The sequence below is a fragment of the Archocentrus centrarchus genome, chromosome 3 (assembly GCF_007364275.1).
Source record: "Archocentrus centrarchus isolate MPI-CPG fArcCen1 chromosome 3, fArcCen1, whole genome shotgun sequence".
Lineage (NCBI taxonomy): Eukaryota > Metazoa > Chordata > Actinopteri > Cichliformes > Cichlidae > Archocentrus > Archocentrus centrarchus.
Window position 1 is genome coordinate 18,623,892 of NC_044348.1, and position 24,379 is coordinate 18,648,270.

General features: G+C 39.7%; 1 protein-coding gene across 3 annotated transcripts in view; it reads left to right on the top strand.

The window, feature by feature from the left end:
* Positions 1–871: 871 nt before the first annotated feature.
* LOC115775555 (heterogeneous nuclear ribonucleoprotein C-like) overlaps positions 872–24,379 on the top strand; it is a 35,063-nt gene continuing 11,555 nt past the window's right edge. Inside the window, exons 1-4 of one of the 3 annotated variants that reach the window (XM_030723061.1) lie at positions 872–1,061; positions 1,198–1,261; positions 1,662–1,757; positions 5,436–5,511. In XM_030723061.1, the coding sequence (XP_030578921.1) occupies positions 1,730–1,757; positions 5,436–5,511 (104 nt within the window). In that variant the 5' untranslated portion in view covers positions 872–1,061; positions 1,198–1,261; positions 1,662–1,729. The remainder of the gene's footprint in view (positions 1,062–1,197; positions 1,262–1,661; positions 1,758–5,435; positions 5,512–24,379) is intronic. The other 2 variants (XM_030723058.1, XM_030723064.1) reach the window with 2 other exon arrangements.

The window sequence follows — 24,379 nt, forward strand, 5'->3', positions numbered from 1 at the left end:
AGATGGACATAGCTACCGTGATTTCACTTTTTGGTTTTGGAGCTTCATTAGCATTTTAGCTACTGATATGTTTGTTTGTTTGTTTTATGAAGCCAGAAGTGACCACATTTTAACAAAAGTGTGGAATGCTAAGTTACCATTGGCTCCATGGACTGCATGCATATTACAATAAAACATTATTATTACAATAAAATACTAGAATTTCACTCACCAAAACTGGAGAGCAGACCTCTCAGGCAGGCCAGCAATACAACTATTGGCAAAGCAAGACGTATTATTTGTCAGATTATTGTCTTAAAAATGCTTCAAAATTCACCTGAAACACAGCTGAGGGGCAAATTATGACAAATCATGATTGAGGAGAAACCTAGCAGACAACTTCATCAGTGGCACTGGAGTCTGTGGGGGATTAGCTCCCTTTTGTCCTTAGAGTGTTGAAATGTCTTTCTTGTAAATAATCAGTAATAACCGAATAATTGACCCTCTTATCACTTATCTGTCTTGCAGACAGTATAGACTACACGTTCTGCACAATGCAAATGTGAAGTAAAACAAGTACACACTGTGCCTTCAGGCTTCTGCTCTTTGACACATGCATGAAAGTGCACACACACACACACACACACACACACACACACATACGATGGAGCAGCTTCCTTTTCGCCTGGCTGGAATTTGTAAGCCCTAAGCTCCGGCCATGCTCCTGTTGCTGGGGGGGGAGCAGCTGCACACTCATCCTACCGTCCTTTCAGTTTTCCTGCTAATGGAACAGCCTAGTGCTCCTGTCCACCCCTCCCACAAGAAAACATTTGGTACATCCCAGTGGTGCTTCTCTAGCTGGTTTATCACTGACTCAGTAGTATCACAGCAGCCAGCCAAACAGCATCTTAAGCATACACACACACACACACACACAAACAACACAGCGCGCACAGTCTGAGAGTGAGGACATAAGAAGAGAGAGTTATAAAACAGAAGGAAAGAAATCCTTGGCCAGTCCTTCCACTCACAGTCTTCTGGTTGTTTTTGCATCCCTGATATGACCCTGTTCAGTCCAAGATGTGAGTATACTGGAGTTTTTTCCTGCATGTGTGAGAATGCATGTTTTAGTGGATGTTTGCATGCAGCACAGTGTTACTGAAACACAGTATTTTCCACTGTTCCCCTTATTCCTTTTCTCTCCACTGCCATTTTTAGCAATTCAGTCAGGAAGCCTTTCAGCCTGTGTGTGCTCATCTCTGCACTTCATCCTGAAGCTCAGGTTTCTTTTTATTTGTACCTCTGAGCTGTTTTTCTTGCGTTACCCTGTCCCTAAACATTAGTCCAATCACATGCTGGTTTGCAAAAGGTACTGTGGTACTATGAGGGGCACTGGACTTTAGGATGTAAACACTGTGATGCATTAAGGGGTGTTTCAGGCACATTTACCTTCAAGCGAAAACTGTAAGGTGCTTCATCAAAGCCAAGCTTGTTTTTCATATTGGCAAGGTCAGCACCTGGTCTAGTCTGGATAGGCTTGTGCTACATAAATGGCTGAAAGCTTGATTATGTTATAATCCCAATCTCTAGTTATGGATCGAGCGTTGTTTTCAGTTTTCTTCATCTGCAGAGTGAACGGTGCTTCTGTGAGCAGTTCCTAATAAGACTACTTTACCATGCAGGCGGGGTGCCAACATCTTCTCACAACTTCCACACTAGTTTGGAAACGTCAATCTGTTCTCAAAGCTACATGTCTGCTGGGGAAGCCGAGGCTTCAGGCAAGTTCGATATAGACTCAAAGACTTCACAGTAAAACTGTTGAATATTTTCAGAGCGTATAAATAAAGTCATGGCAGCTGCCCTTTGTTTCACTGCTGTTGTGTAGTTTTTAGCACACTAATAACTCTCTCAACTTGCCATGTATTCATTATCAACAGACAATATATTTTCTATTTTGCATTTGTTCTTTCTTTGATCTATAAGTAATAATCTATATTATACAGCTGGCTGTATTTATGTACAAGAGTGGAAACTACAGAGACTGGAGCATATTGACAAGAGCCACTGCACGTCTACTTCAATATCGTCAACACCTTCATATGTAGGGTACCAGAATGTGGATTCATTAATAAACTGTATGAGAAGTGAGGGTATAAAAAAAAAAAAGAATGGCCTTTTTTCTGATCTTTATAATGCTGTAATCACAATCCACAGCTGGCTGCCAAAAGAAAATACGGTAAAACATGTAGATGATCTATTTAACTGTGAGTCTAAAGCAAAACTAAACTAGTAAAAAGTTATTTTCTGCTAATCTGGTTTTGCTGCTTTGTAGTGAATTGCACTGTACCTTGACAAATTTGTTCTGAGCCACAATGATCAAAATGTAGTGGGCTTAAGTAATGCCAATAACCAATGTCATCAAAAGAAAGGAGGAAATGTACAATACAGACAAAAAACAATGCAAGCTTAAGAAAAAAAATCTTACTGAAGCTTAATCTTTTATAAGGGTTGTTTTGCAAATTAGCTGCTAAATTCAAATCAGTTTTGCAGTCCTAACTTGAACGATTGTTGCAAAAGCGTTCAGCCATGCACGCTTTCTTTTCTTTTACTTTTAGGATGCCGTGTTTCAGAAAAGCAAATAAATGAGTGAGCAGCGTTACCAAATATTCTATTTGAATTAAATCCCTCTGAGATTTTCAGTGTCAGTCAGCAGCTCAAGCATTTGCAATCTGTGCTGAAGTTAGTTACTCAATCAAGATGTTGAATCAAATTACACTGAAAAATACATCAAACATTTAAGAATGCAGTTCAGCGTGGCACGTGTTAAATTGAAGAATCTGGATGAAAATAAAAATGATGATAGAAGACGGCAGATTTAGCTGTTTTTATCTGATCACATTATCCAATCTCCCACACATCCGTGACTTCAAGTGAGTGTGTGTGTGTGCGTGTGCGTGCATGTGTGCATGCGTTCTGTAGAAGATGAGGGTGCTTGCTAAAAAAGAATCTGTGAAAATAAAGTAAGTGCTGTGCACAGAGTCTGCTTAATGCGTGCGTTGCAGAGACGGTGACTGTCTTGATGATTCATTCATACATACAGCGTGAAGTCTTTAACTACAGGTAAAGGCAACTTATGGGTGTATGTGGGCAGGTGAATACACAGGTTCATATTTCCCAAGTTTGATGCAGAATCCAAGGTTTCTTCAGAGCAGGATGGATGCTGATTGACTGGGATCTTCAAGGGAAATTTAGTCTTCTTCTGCCTCTGAAAACTCAGAATAAGAAAAGCTTTTCTGTCTCTGTAATTTTGTTTCCAGGTAGTGTGATTAAGCTGGCTCTAACTTTGGCTCGGTATGAAGCGGCACTCTGGCACTCAGCCTGACATCCGCTGATACAAAGCACAGTGATGGACTGTAGCAGAGGCTGAGGCTTTATAACTCATTACAACTGATCGCATGTGACCTTGATGTGTCCTCGGATGCTCTATTATCCTGTTTTACAAATAACTGTCGATCAGATTATACTGCTGTTTGAGTTCTGTATCTACCTGCCAGTTTGTAACTGGAATCTCTCAGCCTTGTCATAGAATCATCTGGTTTGTAAATGAGTCATGAGTCATTATACAATGTTGTTATGGGTAAAATATTAGTAGTAGGCAACAATAATGGCACTAGCAACATTCAGGCATGTCAGCAAAATCAAGATGAAACAGATCAGGTGAAATGGCAAAATACACTCCTGCATGTTGTACAGAACTGCTGTGTCACACACTGATGATGTATTAATGTTTTAATTGTGTATTTATATTTAAGTCAAATATAATGCTTAAATCTTTCATCTAAAATTGAAGGAAAAAATATAATAATAGTTGTGAAAAGGCACCCATGAGAAGCAAAACATCAGATATTGTTAACACATTGATCGCCCTCAAATAATACAAATAGTATAACCAGATAAAGAATGACAATGGTGAAACATGGCTGTTCATGAGAAAAGTGCTTAAAGTGATACCAATATTGCTAAAGAAAAACAACAAAAAAACAATTAATGCCTATATATGTACTTGCATACATGCGTGGGCATGTATGTGCAGTCTGCAAAGGAGAAGCCAACTATGGTGTATATAGGATTTTGTTTACTCTGATAGCACTCTGATTACCTCCTGACGTTTTGCTCCTGTTGAGCGACACAACTGTGCTCAGCAGCATCCTCCCCTCTCTTCCTGTGTAATGGCTTCATCATGCAGTCAATCATGCAGTCATCCTGTTGCTCGGCAAACTCATTATAAAATTCTGTTTTGTTTTCCTGCCACACAATACCGAGCCATTATATTTAAAAGATAAGGTGTAGATCTTTTGTCCTTTTACTGTAAGGAGATGTAGTTACTGTTTCATGAAAATACTATGTGCATAGAAAATATAACCAATCCAGTGTGGATTTAATAATTACAGTGTTAAAAGGTGCATTACAATTTTCATAAAAATCTAGACAGTTAACATTTAATTTTTCTGCTTAATTCTCCATATTATTCAAAACTCTTCAATCAGTTGCAGTTAGATTTGAAATGCCACCGTCATTCTGCCAAATATGGGCACTTCAGTGCATTTTGAGATATTGAAAACATGTCCATTTTTACTGCATGTTTTGTCTGTAGTCCTTATACCTCATACACATTAGTAGTTTACTACAGATGAATGCATGGCTCAAACCAATTAGGTGTCAGCAGCAAGGTCAGCTCCTGTCGAAAAGCCATCCACTGTGTGACTACAAACTGTCAGGAAATTATGTCTACTACATGTCTGCATAACATACATCTGAATTTTTCACACATTCAGACCCATACTTAATTAATTGTCGCTTCCAGCCATTTGACAATCATGCTGTGTGAGTGTATGTGCAGCTGGCCCAGTCACACTCCATTCACCACCCATCTGCCCACGTTAGACCGGACTTCTCTCCGCTCCACTCCCCTTCTCTTTAATGCTTTTTTTTTTTTTTTTTTTTTTTGTCTTTTACTCACCTTTGGTAACAATCGACAAGAGAGCAACAACAGTGAGAGCAGTGAGCTGCTGGCATATCCTGTAATCAAGATGGTTTATGGTTAAATGGCTTGTACAAACAGGAATATAAAGCTGTTTGCTGAAGAGACAGAGTGAGATCAGAGTTGAGCTTTTGTGCCAAGTTTCCAATGTATCCTTGTAGACAGGAAATAAAAAAATGGAGTAAACAGCTAGCTCAAAGTGGCTGGAGCAGTCAGCTGGGTATGAAGGAAGGTGGACGTGAAAACAGCTACTGGCTATTGCAAATCTTAGAGTAGGATAAACATGACCACCAAATGTGCATGTCAGTTACTCATTTGAAGATTCCTGTCTGTTTGGTGCTCACTCTTTGTTGCGTTGCGGTATATTGCTCTTTCCTGTATCAGTACAATGTTAATTGGCTGCTCTTTCATGCAGACACGAGTATGAGTGGAGAGTTGAAGTCAAGCCGCTCTAGGGCAGCCAGTAAGAGGGCCAGCAACACCACTTATGGGTGAGTATGACACCGCCCACCACACACACACACACACACACACACACACACACACACACACACACACACACACACACACACACACACACACACACACAGGCAGAGAGAGAGAGAGAGATAATCATGTGCTCTATTATTTGCTTCAGCCCTTTATCTGTAACTCAATGGTTGCACCTCAGCTTTCCAATCAATGCAGCATTATTCATTATTAGCGTCATACCAGTGTATGTAAGCTGCTATTGATTTTGGCCAGAGGTGCTGTCTCCATCAGTCAGTGTTTGAGTCCATCTGTTGATGTAGTGCACACATACGATTGGAGCTGATTACTGTTTATTGCTGACGGTTCAATACTGTGGTGTGCAGCTACACTAACGTAAACCGTGTGCTCAGATGGCTGGGGGGGGTGACAGTGTGTGGGCTTGTTTGAATTTGTTCATGCCTTCATTACTCAACTCCAGCTCTCTCTGTGAACTGCATCGTTTGCTCTGGCTGCAGCTCTGTAGACCAGAGCTCCTTTTATGAGCGCAAACCACAGAAAAGTACCGTCTTTAAGTTTGGGTGCATCCTCATTTTGTAGCACTCACTGACTAATAGTCCATTCTATGTACTCTGGAAGTCCATGTATGTACTTCAAAAATAATTAAAAAGAAAGGGGAAAAATAAAAAAGAGCAAAGCATTTAGAAAATTCACTAAATCATTAAATCAAATGAGAATTTCTGAAGGGATATAAAGGTGTTTTAACATTCAAGCAGCTGAATAATGAAACACAAGTTTTTAAAATACGTTGCAGGACAACCACTCTAGGACAACAAAATGCAAAGTGGGTTAAGAATGCAAACAAGAATAGAAAATGAATATTAACAGATGTAATGATATTGAGGGCAGCCTGTTTGTCCCGGTCTCAATCAGAAAATCTCATTAATATTCTATCTTCTGTGTAACAGGGGCTTCACATGTGTTTCCAGCTCCACAATACACATTGATGAATTTCAATTCAAGGCAGCTGCATTCATGTACCTCTCTTGGTTTCATCATATAGTAGAGTGGTATGTAGATATAAAAATAGTGCAATATGGGTCATTATGTATTATGTAGACAGTATGTCCTTGAAAACAGTTAATCCAACTCTCTGCCTGTGCTCCACTCCCTCTAACCATCCCTGTATAAACCTTGAACCCCCAAACATTATTCACCCCTTCCACCATGTAGTTATTCAACAGCACCGCATGCATTAATGAGGTTAGTCATACAACACACATACTCACAATGACTAACAGCAAGTGGAAAACACCTGAGGTATCATCCCCAATGTAGCCTCATATAGCCTCTGTGATATTTCACAGAGATGACGTGGGCTTAGAGCAAACGATGTTGGATTTTTGTGGTCATTTGAGGCTTATAGACACGTCCATCTGGCTAAACTAAGCACAGGACATGTCCGGCCTGTTAACACATGCAAAAGCATAAGATTACGGATATACTAGCAGCTCTGTTAGGCTATGTGCAGTGGCGCTTTAAGCCTAATGTTAATCTTCATTTCAGCATGTTTATAGAATATGCTGCGCTAAAGGTAAGCAGATGTGATAATAACCACTGTAGTTCACTATATTAACATTTATCAGTTAGAGCGTAGACTTGTGGGCATAAGCAGTTTTGCAGGTTTTTAACAGTAATGATGGACGGTGTGTCTTAAATCACATCCTTTACATACTTACACCAGGGAAGGCGTTTCAACTAAAATACTCTTTGGTATTCAGTGGGAACTATTTAACTTTTCGTCAAAGATTTTCCTGGCCCCAGACCTCTAAAATTATTGTGCACAGTTGCAGCTCGTAATAGTGTTACGCTAGCTTTAGTTTGCACTTCATGTTTTTGTTCATTTTTTTGAAGGAGTTACACACAGGATTTGTTGTCTCAAACTGAAACTTTTTGGAGTATTTTGTGTGTATTTTTTGAGTCTGTTCACACTTTCAAGTACAGGTACATGAAGTGCACCATGAATACACGATGTTGTACTCACAACTGTCCAAAAATTGAATGCAGAAAACTGTATATTTCTCACCCTCAGTGGTCGTTCTTTTAGTTATATATCACACCAAACAATTTTCACACCACAGGAGCAGGATTCATTGCCAGTAGTGGCTCAGTCACACTAGAATACAACTAGGACAGCAACATCCTCGCAACTAGGAAAAATCGGTGGCTGGCCAGTCGACTGATTGCAAGTAGTTGCAGTGACCAAATGGCCGGACTGCCCAACTGCCACCTTGCCCGGAGGTTAAATGTGCAACACTATCAACCTCTGGGTGACCATTTTGTAAGGCAGTTGCACTGCAGCTCAAACCACACATCACACCTGTTGTCATTTAGATTTTATGAACACAATTGTTCTCTTCCCTGTAGATGAATTTAGCATCATGGGTAGTTAGAGGCACATCAAGTTGCAAATGCACTACATGAGTGCTGCATGCCAACAGAAGTACCTGAATTGAGACATGCTGGGAAAGTCAGAGCATTTCATTATTATAATTCATCCAGAAAGGAACATGAACGAGTGTAGCAAATATAAGGAAATCCATTTCAGTAAAACCCACAAATCATAATGCAGTGAGGATTCCTATAGGTCGACAATCTTGTCCATACAGTTTAAGGGGCATTTCATCAAGTAGTAACTGAGACACACCAAAATTGCTGACCATTAGACTACTAGCAAAATCAAATATGCATGATATTAAACTGCAAAAAAAAAAAAAAAAGGAATAAAAAATGTTATTTTGGGTTTTCTGGAAGGCAGCATCTGCATTTCCTCTACATTCCATATAGGTTTTTATTTCTAAGGAAAATGTGAGCAATACAGCCACAGTTACAAATGAAAACATTGCGAGGCAGGTACCAAAAATCTCTCTGTCCAGACTCCAGTAATCTTGCTCTGTGCTGCTAGCAGCAGTGTGCCTCCTACTATTCTCACAGAGCTGGCCAACAAATACTTGCCTGTGGCCTAGATTACTTTGCAAACAAACTTTCTAAGTCATGTCTAAGATGCTAAAGCAGTGTAATCTGCTCATCCAAGACCGTGTAGTCTACCAGCCTTTCTAAACTGTTATTATTGGTTGAAAGTTGGATTATCAAGTTCAAAATAAAATTTTCAATCCCTATTGATAGTAAAACCCAGTTAAAGCTTTTAATTTTATGTCTTAATGCAGTGCAAGTCATTTCTTGTCTCATGATAGCAAACCTGTTTTTTTCCTTCCATTTTATCTGTTCCCACTGCCATTCTTTCATGCACTATATCTCCCCCCCAGGCTATTTCCTCTAGAGCGACCCCGACAACATATGAGTGTTGTCATCATTTATCGTTCATGCTTCCTGACTGTCACAGGTCCTTTCTATTGGTGAGCCCCAGCTGTGGAAACAGTGATGGGGTGTAGCACATGGCAAATGTTCCACAACCCAGATGCTGTTGATGCTGCAGTCGTGGCCTCTGTGTGCTCCACTGCATTACTACAAACGCTTACTGCACTGTACTGTGTGGCCCATATAGGAAGGCTCAGGTGCTATAGGAAGGATCTCAGTGGAGTATGTGTGTATGTGTTTGTGTGTGGTCAATATGTAGTTAACCCATGGCTTGGAATAGGAGACCAGGGGGAAAACCTGGTTGTTTTGTCTTTTTTTTTGTTTGTCTTTTATCTCTCCAACCACTAATAATTAAGTCAGAACAATAACACCAAGGCACAGTGTTGCAAGTCCACATTAACTTCAGTCACAGAACCATAGATTTAACAAGTCTTAACTCAAGTCTTTTCTACCCCCCCTTGTTATATGGTAAGACTTTTGAGGCATTCTCTGCAGATCTTATGCTTGGTCCTGAGTTTTGTGGTTATAGTTTTTTCTTAGAAATGTGTCTGTCTTGAGGTTATTACAGTATTCACTCTTACTATCTGCTCCATTTGGCATCTCAGTGGTAAGGGGAAGGAGAGAGGCACAGAGGAGGGGGAGGGGAGGTAGCCTTGAAACCGAGGGGAAGTGTACTGAGCATCTGGTCTTTGGTATTTTTGTCTGCTTTCTCTTTGCACTTCATTCTTTTAATATTCTTTCATCTCTTTTAATTATCAGAGGGGCTACTCATAGAGGAGTTTGTGTTAGGGTGGAATCAGTGCAGCAGACCCATCTGTTATATCAGCTCAACGAGTCTGATGGGGGCAGAAGGGGCAAATATGAACATATTTCTGATTTTTTTCATTTTTGCTCTTGTTTTTATTGGTTATGGTAACATTATACACTCACCAACCAGGTCAGTAGGTACACCTTGCTAGCACTGTGTTGGACCCCCTTTTGCGTTCAGAAATGCTTTAATTCTTCATGGCACAGATATTCAAAAAGGTGCTGGAAACATTCCTCAGAGATTTTGGTCCATATTCACATGACAGCATCACACAGTTGCTGCAGATTTATCGGCTGCACATCCATGATTTAAACCTCTCATTCCACCACGTACCAAAGTGCTCTATTGGATTGAGATCTGGTGACTGGGGAGGCCATTTGAGTACAATGAAATCATTGTTGTAGCACATTATCCTGCTGGAAGCAGCCATCAGAAGCTGGGTTCAAGGGATGGGCATGGTCAGCAACAATAATTAGGTAGGCTGTGGTGTTTAAATAATGCTCAGTTGGTAGTAAAGGACCCAAAGTTTTCTTCTTCTATTGGTCAGTTCCTATAGTGGTCACCACAGCAGATCATCTGCCTCCATCTGCATGGCCTCCTTCACTACATCCATGAATCTTCTCTGTGGACTTCTGTTCCCCTTGCCTGGCAGCTTCAAGATCTTTCTACTATTTCTCCGCTGCACATGCTAAAGCCATCAAAGCTTTGCCTTTCTTATTTTGTCTACAAACTAAAGGGCACAAACTGTGTCATAAATATGATTAGATATTTGGGTTAAGGAGCAGTTAAACAGGTGCACCCATCAAAGTGGCCATTGAGTGTACTCTCCACTGAGAATGGGAATATGTTGCTATCACTCAACAACATATGATGGGGGAAAGAAGAATGAACACAGGTTTAAATCAAAAACCAAGTTATTTAAAAGAAAAGAGACAAAGTAGAATCTGAAATTTCAAACATTCAGGAAGATTCATATCCATCGCCGTTAACACACCCACATCCTGTTACAGCTTTAAACTAAACATACTTGCTTTAATTGTGCATGGTGTACATCTGGCTAAATCATCATCTCACTGCTGGTTTCTTAAGCAGTCAGCTTTTGTTATAGTGTAGCTTAAGCGTCGCTGTTATGTTGCAGCATGCAGTCACCATAACCAATAAAAAAAGACAGAGGACATAAATCTGAAGTTGTCCTTCAAGGCAGCTGTGTGTGTGTGTGTGTGTGTGTGTGTGTGTGTGTGTGTGTGTGTGTGTGTGTGTGTGTGTGTGTGTGTGTGTGTGTGTGTGTGTGTGTGTGTGTGTGAGAGAGAGAGAGAGAGAGAGAGAGAGAGAGAGAGAGAGAGAAAGAATAATAATCCATAAACCAACATACGCATCTTTAAGAAAAATAATCCTCCTCCTTCTCGTTCGTTTTCATACAACACCTGTTTTGACAGTTGTGTGACGGTTTTGCCTGAGGCTCGATTGGCTGACATCTGTAAATCCACCACAAGCAGTGCACAAGCAAAGGGCAAATGGAGGCACTGCTGATGTTAACCAATTCTAAGAATGACCTCTTTCTGCTGGATATAGTTCTGTGGTTCTCAATTGTCACAACACAGCTGACCACCAGCTGTTATGATGCCCACCCAGAGCTAAATGTGTGCACAAGATGTTGTAATAATTTTTTAAAATGACATTTTATAAACATTATTTAAAGAGAGAGGAATACTTTTTGCACAGAATCAGAAATAAAAAAAAAAAACTCACAAGTATTAGTAATGTGAAAAATAGAATTCTGCGGCTTCTAACATTTAAACATGGAAATAAATATGTAAAATAGATGCAAAACCTGATTACACCACCCCCTGTGTTCTTCCCAGCATGGGCTTTGGGTTTAGATATGATATTTCAGGTTGTTCCTGATTCACGCAGTAGTCTAGCGTGAGCTCACGAATGGGATTGTGTGAATTTGTATGGTAGGGGTAAAATAAACACCTTGCAGACCTCCGCATTTATTTACATCCTTTCGTAACCTGAAAGTCGTTACCATGTCTTTGCTTACTTGGCAAAAAGCAAGTGAGCGAGGGATATGATATTTGATAGTTTTTATCTACGTTCAAAAGTCATCTAACAAAGAAAATTTGAAAAGTACTTTTGCTGTGTACTCCAGTTTACTGTGATGAATTTCTCACTATTTAATTTATCTTTACAAATAGCACAAATATTCTGCTTATGTCTGCACCTTGGAAAAAAATTAAGTTAAATCAAGTGTGGAGGAAGTTCTTTGTCTGTGTGACTAATGTATCTGTGTTTTCATTGTGAGTAGCGATGTTGTTGTTCTGCCAGACAATGAGGCCAGTCGAGTGCGAGAGTGTGTCTCCGTGTTTAATATCATGGCTCATTCCCAAATCTAGAAGATCTGAGAATTAATTGTGTCAAAACCTGAACACCGCATTATTTAAAGGGGTGAAGTATTGCAATAGATTCATTCATGTGAAAAAATAGAAATCTATTATACATCTATTATATTAAAAATAACAGGAAATTCTCACAGAAAGCAAACCATATTGAAGAGTCAAGACATTAGTATGCTTTCAACAAAGCGCTTGTTGCTTTTTTTGGAACCTTTCCGAAACAATCTGACATATGACAAACAGTGACTGGCCAGGAGGAGTAAAAGTAGTGTGAACTTCTCTGTGAAGCTTTTTGTTCTCCTCACAACTACATCTGTCTTTTTTTGTGTGTACAACAGAGTGCCAAGGGAGGACAGTCTGACTGTCTGAGAGAGTGCATAAGCGAGAGACCATGGTAGCAGCCTTCACTTGTGCCTTGGCCAAAAACAGCCCACTAACTATTCATCAAAGCCTACTGTTCCCTCCCCTTTCCACACGAACATCAATTTTACAACATAACTGCCATTTTCATTTTTCTGTCCAGCTTTTCTGTCCTTTGTCAGCTTCCTCTCCGCATGGATGCATCCGGCACGATGTGCCGTATGCAGTGTATTCCTGCGAGATGACTGGTGTTGGACTGTTGGACTGTAGGTAAAGGTCAGTGCAGTCAGAGGTGGATGTACTGTTGGGGAAAGGTCGCGTTCTATGGAGACAGAAGGAAAGTGCATCTGCTGGTTTCAGGGCCACTGTCAAACCCCTTTGAGACAGTAGAGAACAACAGAGACGATAAGAGACGGATGAATAGAGAGAGAGGTACGAAGGAAGGAGCAACAGAGTGACAGGCTGGCTGCAGACACCGTGTTCTTTGGAAATAAGGTCATGAGCCAGCAATGGTGACACTAGTGGCTCAGGGCATAATGGCAAGAAGGTCTATATTCCCCAGGAAAAAAAAAATTCCAGCAGCACGTGTGTGTGTGTGTGTGTGTGTGTGTGTGTGTGTGTGTGTGTGTGTGTGTGCAGGTGTGTGTCCATGCATGTGTATTGGTTTATATCCACATACTGTGTGGCTGTGTGCATTACCAGGCCAGATGAGTTATCTTTCCTGTCCTACAGGCTTATCACTCTACCGGAGCTGGTCCCTTTGCTAATGAAGTCATCTCTATCCCCACAGCCTTCTCTACACCGGGAGAAGAAATGTAAGGCAAGCAGGTGGAAAAAAGGAGGCATGAATAAAGATTGATGCAGAAAGTTGAAAGACAGGCAGGGTGTAATACCGTAACAAGACAAGTGTGAAACAATTGAGAGAGGAGTACATAGGAGAGAAAAATGCAGAGAGAGGAAGAAATAACTGCATTCAGGGAGAGCGAGGGGTGAAGAAAGCAAAGGAGAGAAAGCAAGTGAGCACTGAACTGCGTGTCATTGGCCCCCTGGCATGAACAATCCATCTCAAATTGATCTTCCAGTTCAGCCCAGCAGGGCATTCTGAATCAATCTCAAATTGATCTCTGTGCCAGAGGTCGGGAAAACTAGCAGTGGAGCTTATCAGAAATATAGTGGTGCTGGGAGGATCTGACAGGGAAACTTATCACACTGCACAACAGGAAATGGGCTCTGAGCCCCCGAGGCAGCAAGAGGACGAGTCGGCTCCCTATACACGCGCAAACCACAAGCACAATCACACACAGATTCAATGTCTCTGCATGTACCCAACACAACCATGCACTGACACATGCTCCCCAATGTTCAGCACAGTACAGAAAGGGTATACTGTGCTTTCACCCAGGCTTATATACCAACACACTCTCACACTCTCACAAGCTCACAAACGCACACGCAACACAGGTGTCAGTACACACCTACAGGGTGCCTCAAAAAAAAACAAAGTTTGTCAGAGCACGGTGTGCCAATACATTTTAACTTAGATATGTGAGATTTGAGACCTGGAGCTCTTAATGACTTATAACACATTTAATGTGTCCTCAGCAAGGCTATGCGAATGGCCCGAGGAAGGACAATCAATACTGGCTTGCATTTAGACAGTCAGTCAGCTTAGGGGAGCAGCCCGCCTATTCTGGTTCAGCAAAACTAAAATGATTTAAAGAATTGTTCAAAGGTGACTTTCATCAGTATCACTAGAAACACTTAAGAAGCCCAGTCCAGGAGCACAGGAACGTAGCGCTTAATGTGCATGTCACGGCTTCTTAAGAACACATAATTGATAAAGTTTTTGCCTAATATTTTGTAGGTCTCTTATGAACCCTCATGTGGGGTTTTGCGCATCCTGCGGATATTCATTTTGGGAGGTTACTGGCTAGGTCAGTGCTTGGGATCTTGGTAGTCTTGAGCCGCATTCGCATCCGGCACTGTGAGGATGCTGCAGAGTGCAATGTTCCCATGGGGTGGGGGTACTTGGTCTGTAAAGATTGCTAGTTATGTGGTACATGACAGAGTAGCATCCACATAAACAATAGGATCCAAGATTACCTAGTAGATTGGTGTCAGTAGTTTTTTGTTTTTTTAGCTGATCAGTGGATATTTCCAAGGCACTGTAGCCTTTGCAGTGCTGTGTCTTGCTTCCAATCACTTCCTGGATCACCAGATTGAAGCTGACAGGGGCTTTACATAGCACAAACCAGGGCCCAGAAGACACAGAAAACTTACTCAAAGTTCATTCTGATGACTGCTGCAGAATGGCACACAGATAGGACAAGGTGAGCAATTCAGGCAATGAGCGACTCAGGGAGTGCAGTGGAAGGGGTGATGATGGGAGGGGTGTGTTTGAGCATGTCAGCATTTGGAAGGCAGGGCAGCCTTTTCTGTGCCCTGGATGTGAAAAGCTCACTGTCAGCACAGAGGGGTAATGGGGGTCAGTAGGGTGAACAGAGGAAGTGAATAGTGAGGGTGTGAGTATATAAACAAGTGTGAGTTTGTACAAAGAGTACTACGGTACCTTAGTAACCCCAGTGACCCTTGTGATTACAAATGAATAACAATGGAAACACACATAATATATATGAAACTGCATGTCAATAGTTTCTTGGAAGATATTGGACAAAATAATACATTTCATGCTACAAAATCCCATAAAAGGTGGAAACTGAAAAGCTAATTTAAACACATCAATAAGTGGACATCCTGTTGTTTCCTGGCCTTTGCCAAAATTCCCAAATCACACACTTTCTGAGGAGCAGCGAAAACAGAGCAAACCTTTTTTTGACCTCAGGCCCCATGAGGGACAAATTCATACACAAGCATACACTTCAAAGTTACCTCCTTGCAGCTTTACACTCCATTTATTCTTGCAATCTCACCTGCAGATGAAAGTCCTTCAAATGTCATGCTCATACACCTGCCCCCACATTGATGTTTTTATCAGTAAAAAGGTCACTGGTTGACTAAGTACATTCCTTTATCCATAACGCTAACCTATCATCACATAGGTGACATGACTAGGTTATCTGTAGTTAGATGAAACACCCAAACTGCATAGAATAAAGTACGGTATTGTATTATGTGTGTATGTATTAAGTACTATGAATATGAAAAAGGTAAATGTGGCTTGTAGTGTAAAGTGGTTTAAGTGGTTATTATGACAAGGAAAATTCCAATCTACAGTATATATAAATGCAAGTCCATTTCCTCCAACTGTTCTCACTATCAAGTGTCATACTTCCCTGTTTTTTCAAACAGAATTTTAATTAGAAACCCAAACCTAAATGTTAAGCCTAAAACAGCTATCTTAAGGTGAACTGGGGCTTCACACGTTTTTTTGAATCATTAATCCAGTTTGAAGAAGTTTTACTTCTGGCCCTTTTACTGCTGCAAGTTAGCTAGCAAGAGACATGTTTCTGCATGTGTTTTTGTTCAGCTCAGACTCACCATAAACTGCAAGCATCATACTGACTAGATCATAGACTGTATATAAAAGATGGGCATAGCCATTGTGAGATCACCAACTGTTTTATTCACTCTGAGTTTTGAATTTTTGTTGTTATAAGGGAGGTGGTAATTACAGAAATTAATATAGTTTGTTTTGTTTTTTTTTAAATATCTTTTTGGCATTTTTTAGATAGTGTACAGTGAAGATAGGGGAAGAAACACAGCAAAGGGCCACGGGTCGGACGCAAAGCCAGGCCGCCTGCACCACAGCCATGTGGCATACAGGGGTGCCAGGGTGGCTCAGTGGCTCATCCGCTGAACCACCCTGGCACCACAAGTTTGTTTGTTTGTTTGTTTTTGTACAAGGTGGCAAACATGCTCATTTTATGGCATTAAGGCATTTTAAAACAGGAGTCTACAGTCTACTGGGATCATCTCTTTCTCCACTGTCTTTATACGCATTTGCACCTTTAAAATTCCCTTCATGTTCTGTCTGAGGACATCACAATTCACTGGATTACCCTATTAAAAAATCCTTGACTGAGCATATGTTAATTTGTATCATACTAACAATATGCTATGAAAATTACTTGAGAAATTCTTATTAAATAAAATGACTGCTCAATCCAGAAAATAAATTACCAGGCAAATCCAATACTGCCATCAGTCAGTTCTGCTCATTGTTTTGCATCATTTTCTGCAATGACTCTGTGCAACAATAGATATTAATGGGACAGCAATCATGAAAGAAAATGCTATAGAAAATCTCTTATGGCACATAAATTTATTTCTCAAAATAAGTCATTATTATTATTATTGTTATTTTGAATTCATATGTAATTCTTTCTCACAAATATAGAACCATGTAATGAAAGCACAGCATGCACTAATCACAGTTTTCTATCTGTGTACGTTATATTCAAACATTTGACAACATCTGTTTGACCACTTAGTTCTGCTGCATTACTCTTGGATTTCCTTAAAATTCAGCTAATGACTCCTTTTCCACAGCACCAGACTGCTCAGTTTGTCTCTGAGCTGTGCAAACACAATGTCTCGAAGTATTACACTTGTCTCCCTCCTTTTACACACATGTGCCTCTTAATTTATCTGCCTCTTTCAGTTTTTGTGTTAGCAAGCGTCAGGCAGATACAGGGAGGTTGTTGACAGAGCATGGCTCATGTTAGCTGAGGTTAAAGTTTTGTCCAGTGAGGATCGCGGACTGCAGTCTGAAGTTGACTCAGCAAATGTCAGTCCTGTCGATCACAGTTAAAACCACAAACGGCTATCGCAAGGGGCTTTCTGAATGGCAGCTTATTATTTACCCTAGATATCCTCTAAATGTTCATGTCCTCTCTTGCTAGGTGATGTGGAAACTGACTGTGTTTTCTTCATGGCTTGATATGAAAAGTCTGACTAAACACAGCTGCTCGCACACACTGAAAACCTTTGTATTTTTGCTGTATTTTTATGACAGTGTCTTGTCTTTATTACTTTTCTTTTGACTGAGAGCAAAGGCATTAATTTTAGCTCGGTGTAACCATGCTGCTTTGCCCTTTATGCAGTTGAGCCAAAATGACTTTTAGCTTTTAATTCTTCAGTAATATCAGGACAACGACATAGTTCAGAACATGGAAACGATGCAGGGGTTTGACAGAACTGAAAAGGCTGGAAGGATTAATTACTCCAGGCAGCTTCGGTTAACCTTTTAAGTTAGCACTTTAAGTCAACTCTGATGCAGACCCTGTTAGTGGAATTGTCTTGATATTTCTGCTCCTCTCACCCCTGTGGGTAATGGGTGGATTGGAGGGGTGCCGTGGATGTCACTTGTCACCTTCCCGTGTAATGCTGCTAATTAGCACTAAATATCCTGATCTGAAATTTCCAATTACTGCTCCCAGTGAGACCCCGAGCTTTTGATAAATGGCACCAAACTAAAGCAGTCGCCCCTCCTGGAGTGAAGAACCACACATAAGTGTTCAAGGAAGTACATGCACTGCATTACTTGCCGTCAGATGACATGTTAACAAGCACCTGTCTCCAATTCCTCCCTCCTTTATGAGCTGCTACTCAAAAGCTCCTTTTAAAGTTGGTTAAAAAAAAAAAAAAAAAAAAAAAAAAAAAAAGAAGCTTCGTTCACTAATTTTGTTGTGTGTCAAGTTGTGTGCAGATGGTCTTAAGTCATGCAGTAGAACTGGGAGTTATCCCTCTCCAAACACCCTGCCACCAGGAGGATAAGGCCACACTGTCGACACTGCTGAGGAGAGATTGTTTCTAGCTCTCATACACATGGAGCTAAATCCACACTTATCTACATATGCACATATTTATGAAGCGCATACATACCTACACCCACAGACTGTGCATGCACTCTCACACTATATTCACTGTAGAATACACCCGATCATAGAGTATGCAGCATGTCTTCTCCTGATTTAAAAAAAAAGTGGAGTTTTGGCTCTGATCTTTTGTTCTTAGCCTTGTTTTGCATTTCTGTGTCAAACAGAGGCCAGCCAAATCTAGCACCTGATCAGAGTGGATTATATGAAGTGTTTTTGTCTGTAAGAACAAAACATGTACAGTATTATTTATTCAGGTGCTGTCCTACTACTGAATGCTAAATGAGCAATTAGTACAAAAGCTGTTTGGGCTTTTAATCGCAATAAACACCTGCACTGTAAAACCATCTGATTAGAAAGGCAGATTATATTTTTTTTCTTGATACGGTTCACAGCCCTGCTAGTTCTGTTTTTTTTTTTTTGTCCCAATCTACTGCTTCCACTGACTGATGTGATTCTTACGTGTTTCATAGCTTCTTTTCAGCCATTTTAATCTCTCTGTCTTCAACTGTGTGATCAAAACCCTTCTGCAGTTGTGATATTATGGTCTAATGGTTACAGAATGCAGTGATGTAGTTTTTTCCCCCCTTGTGGGAAAACACAAGTAAAAATCCAGTTGTCAGTTTTCCATCGGTGTTCATTGGTGATGGTGTTAAAAGCTCCAAAATGGATGAGAATTACTTCCAGCTCATATTCTGTAGCTGGATGACCGTGCAAACAATAACCATACTGCTCCCTACCCTGCCACGGCTGATCCTACAAGCCCATTGTATCAGCCAAGAATGTCCACACCCTGACAGCTGTAGGAGAATCTGACTCATTCTGCCCAATGTCCCCATCATCCTCTCTTTAACAAATGCTCCACTCACCCTTTCTCACTGTCCCTGTACCCTTCATTCTACCCACTCTGGTTTAAGTGCTCTGGACAGGTTGCATTGCTTCCTTCTGTGATATGAGTGTTAATTTACCACTGATGAGTACTCTTGTAAGAGGACTTCTGATGTACAATTGGGCTAGAAGGCCAAATAGGGAAAGCACCTTTTTCCTGTATGACACTCCTTATTGAGTCTCCTCTTCCCTGATACGTGCCTGTCTTATGATATGAACTGCCTCTTATGCTCCACCCCCTGCTCCTGGTTCCTGTTCAATGACTTATTGATGCAGCAGCACTCCCCAGCTCCTATCTATTAATTCACTGCTCTCCTTCACCTCCTTTTGATGGTGATGTTGGCAATCAAACCTAAAGAGCTGTTAGCCATTCAGGGCTACTTAAACTAAAGGCAAGAAGGATGAGTGCAACCTGACACATAACCCTCATCTATGTACCTCTATTTCTCAGACTGAATAAAATGCACTCAAGCCATAATTTAACCTTGATGTTTGCAGGATATAAATTTATGAGCTCCTTTAGTTGCTATTACTCTCGTCCTTTGGCCTGTAGCTGCATATTGCCATCCTGGAGTATGGAGTATGTACAGTATGTAAACTGGGCCAAGCATTAAGGGATGTCCATAAGTAAATTACATGGTCACGTGTTATTGATCAGCTACTGTCCAATACATGTCATTGATTAAAACAGTGAAGTGTGTGATTGCAGAATGTTGAAACAGGTTCTCAGAGGGGTGTCCAGACGTGGGGAATGGTGTGCAGATGACTGCCCCTCCCTGAGACTGTTTCTGCTGGAGGTTTCCTTCCCACTGTCCCCAAATGCTTGCTCACAGGGGGTTATTTTGATGGTTGGATTTTTCTGTAATTATTGTATGGTCTTTACATTACAATATGATGTAATGTGAGGCCACTGATTTTCATTACTCAAAAAAAAGTAATGCATTACATAATACTTGTTATTTTTCTTAAAAGTAATTCACTATGTTACTTAATTACTCGCCAGAGAAATTTGTTACACTAGTCATTACATGACTTTCTCGTTACTCTGTAAATTTCGCAATCTACGCAATTTTGTTATATTATGATGGAATATCGTTATATAATTTGTTGTATAATGATTAATTTTGTTGTATGTATAATGACAATAAAGTTCTATTCTATTCTAAAATGACCTGAAACACATTGCCCCATAACTACCAGTTAATATATAAAACTTGGCTACAATTCCACACACCAACACAATAGTTACATATTGTTTTGCAGGTAAATTGCATTATTATAGTTTAAGCTACCCAGCAATATGTGAGTAATTAAATTCATCAACAGCTGCAAATTAAAGAGATGCACACATCAAGAAATCAATAATTGTGATCCAATAATATCATCTATATGATCCTGAAAACTGTCATTACACTTAATAAGTAAATTTACTTTAGGTATTTTAAATATATTTTGAATATGCAACGTGTGCACAACTAAGTTACTTAAGTAGAATTATAACTTTTCTAAATATTTTTCTTTCCACGCTGTAAAAACAGTTATCCAATACAAGATGTTTAAACTCTTGTGCAGCACTTTTCACACAATAGATCTATATTAGGTCACATGAGCCTGAAAATCATGTTTTTTTGTGTCATATTTCAGAGTTCTGAAAGGTCACATGGACAGCTACTTTAATATAGTGCAAATATTACAACATTTTAACCATTTCTTAAGAGAAATTTGCAGGAAAAGATTAAGACTCAGGAAAAATGTCTATGCAATTAACAAAGCCAAAAACTGATACTAAATAGCTGTGATCATTGGGCAGCAAGGAACTAAAATAGTTCTGGGATTAAGCTCATTTACAATAGGCAAAGATGATAGATGAGGCAACATTAGATAAACTGTTCTGTGGTCCAATAAATCAAAATTTTTGTATTTTTTTGAACAATATCCTCTTGGGTAAAGAGGTGAGGAACCATCCAGTTGTGAAGGTAGCATTAATGCTGAAAGATATATAAAGCTTTTGGAAATGCCTTGCTTATTTCTTCAAAACACTGCTAAACCACATTCAGCTAATATAACATTTTGCTTTATAATAAAAGAGTTTGAACGCTAATTTATAGAGACACAGTGATGGCAATTTTTCTTGGTAGATGTTTTTTAAGTGCAACAGCAAAAACACTGAAACCGTTACAAGCAGAATTAACTGTGTGCGCTCCATCTATCAAACAAAGAGAACAGAAGTATGTAGTTTATTCTAAATAATTGGTAAAGATTGGTGTCTTTGTACATGCATACATTTGCACATTGTTTATGCAAATCCATCAGAAATAAAATTAAGTTATATATATTATCTGAATATATATATATATATATATATATATATATATATATATATATATATATATATATATATATATATATATATATACATATATATATATATAGTATGTCGTGTTGAGAGGCATCTCAGATGCATTTTACAAAAACAAGGACAAGAAGGAGAAATAAATTAAATGCGAGTGTGAGTGTGAGTGTGAGTGTGAGTGGAATGCAGAGAACAAAAGTGACAGTGATTAAATGAAAGAGAAAGAGGGAGTAGATTAGCTCAGAGTCCATACTTGGAGAGTGTCTGATAGGGTGAACAAACTGCCAGTACTCCCTTCATCTTCCCCTTCTCCCCCATCAAAGCTTTCTTGCTCTTATCTTCATCATACTCACTCTTAATATATCATGGTCTCTCTTTCTTTTCTTACACTCTCTGTGTCTCCTCTCCTTGTCAGTCCATGAACATGATTGTAGTTTTCTTTTTTATTTTCTGCAGAGTATAAAGAAAACACCTATGGCACAGTTTTTACACACAGTAATCTCATTTCTTCTTCACTTCTTGCTGTTTCCAGTCTCCTTCACTCAGTGTGGGCTGTGCAATGTGTTCTCTCTTGATTATTCAGCTGCGTTTTGTTTTCCATATTTTTCACTGTAAATGAGTAGGGGGGCAGGGTGACTAGGGAACTAGCAATTCTTATTATACAGAATGTCAAAATGAAATAAGACTTTTTTCCATACTGTAGATGTTTTTGAAATTGTAGGGGGTAACTGGACTCCAGTACTGACAAAAAATACACATCATGTAAGACTGAGAATTATGTTCCCAACAAGAAACATTAGAAAATAAAAAAAAAAAGAGAGAGAAATAAAGCATTAAAAAAGTTGCCATGGATTATTCAAGCTTAATTTTTGTAATTAAACTGAAAAAAATAATTGCAAGGTTTGCTATTTATATTAGCACAAGGTTTAGCGGTCTGTCCTTGAGGTTCTTGAGCTTGGGTTTCATCATGGCTCATTATGCTCTATGTTGACATATCCAGTGTACAGGAACAACCTCTTTTGACCTTTGCCTTTCTATCACAAATGATTTGGAGCTCTGGGAGTCAGTGCTGGGACATTAAGGGGAAATGAGTAGAGGCAACATAGATAAAAAATTCTTGTCTTTTAAATTCTCGCTTGAAAGAAATTTTTCATCGTTTCCACTTTGCAACACTTCAGAATTAGCGATTTCCAATTTTTTCTAAATTTCCATTTTCACTCATTTTCATTCTAATTTCCTACTTCTACTTCAAGGTCCTGCTTAATCCTACTGACGCATCTTCAGTAGAGAAAGCAGAGTCTGGGGAAAAGGGGTACTCACCCATCACTGGGGGTGAGGTCCATGAGGTAGTTAAATAACTGCTTGTTGGCAGGGCCACTGAGGTGGATGAGATTTGCCCTGAGTTCCTGAAGGCTCTGGATGTTGTACAGCTGTAGACCCATTCAGTCTACTTGTATTTTGTGGACTTGGAGAAGGAATTTGACTGCCTCTCTCTGGATATCCTGTGGGAGGTGCTATGGGAGTGTGGGGTGTCTGGCCTGTTGCTACGGGCCATTCAGTCCCTGTACAAGTGCAGAGTGCTAACAATACATTGAACTTGTGTAGACTCCACCAGGACAGCCCTTTGTCACCGATTCTCTTCATAATTTTTATAGACAGAATTTCTAGGCATAGCCAAGTGGTGGAAGGTTCATTTAGCTCATTTAGAATCTCATTTAGAGTAAGAGTAGATGTTAGAATTAGGCAATGAAATTGTGAAATAGACATAGTAAAAACACCAAAATTTTATCACTGTTCAATCAACATTTAATCAACATACTGCATGATGTATACCTATTTCCTTTTGAATCCTGTTTTCCAGTTGACCTCACATGGGCCAGTCAGGGATAACCAAAGGGTCGGATGTGGCCTGGGAGGCGTACAATGCCCAAGACTGCCATAGAGGGATATGTCTGTCCTTCACATAATTCCAAATGATAAAATCAGTGACCATCACTATTATTATGGCCAGAAAGTGCATATTAATAGGTGTTGCAGCTTAATTCCCTTCTTTTCGTGTAAGTTTACTTCACAGCCTTTTGTATCACGATGAATAAATATTTTGCAGCTTTTTATTTTTATTTAGAAAAAGACAGATTTTAAATGTAGCTGCTCTGTTTTGTTTGTTTGTTTGTTCGTTTGTTAGGGGTTTTTTTTTTGGTTTGTTTTTGCTAATTTCTTCTACAGTCCTGTGTTTCACTGAAAGTCATAACAGTATTATTTTTCATCATCTCTTAGACAAATGTTTGTACCATTAGAGCCAATGTTGTGAAATGATTCTATAGAAGATTAGGATAGAGAACACAACTTACTTGTCACCAAAGAAATCACCACGATCCAGAAAGCTTTGATTAATTGTCAGTAGAAATTGAAACATTGTCTGATGAGGTTTTAAACTGCTTGAACTGCCCAGCTAATAATTAATCAAACACAGTACACAGAAATATATTCACACAAATTTTTAAATTCTGGTGGTGTTTTGCCTTTGATGGGTGTTTATGTTGGAGGAAATCCCTGGGATGCTTTGTTTACAGAAGCGACTTACATATGCCCAATACACACACACACACACACACACACACACACACACACACACACACACACACACACACACACACACACACACACACACACACACACACACACACGAAGGTGGGCACGCTCGTTGAGGCTAAAATGATTTATAGCCAGCCATGTCTAATGGATTGCTTTGGCACTTGAGAAATTATGAAAAGGAATTAATTAGCCTTTAGTGACCCTGCTGTCCATCTGCCTCTCTCTCTCCTGGCGGAGGCGCTTGGCTGATCCCTTTGGATGTAATTACAGGTTAAA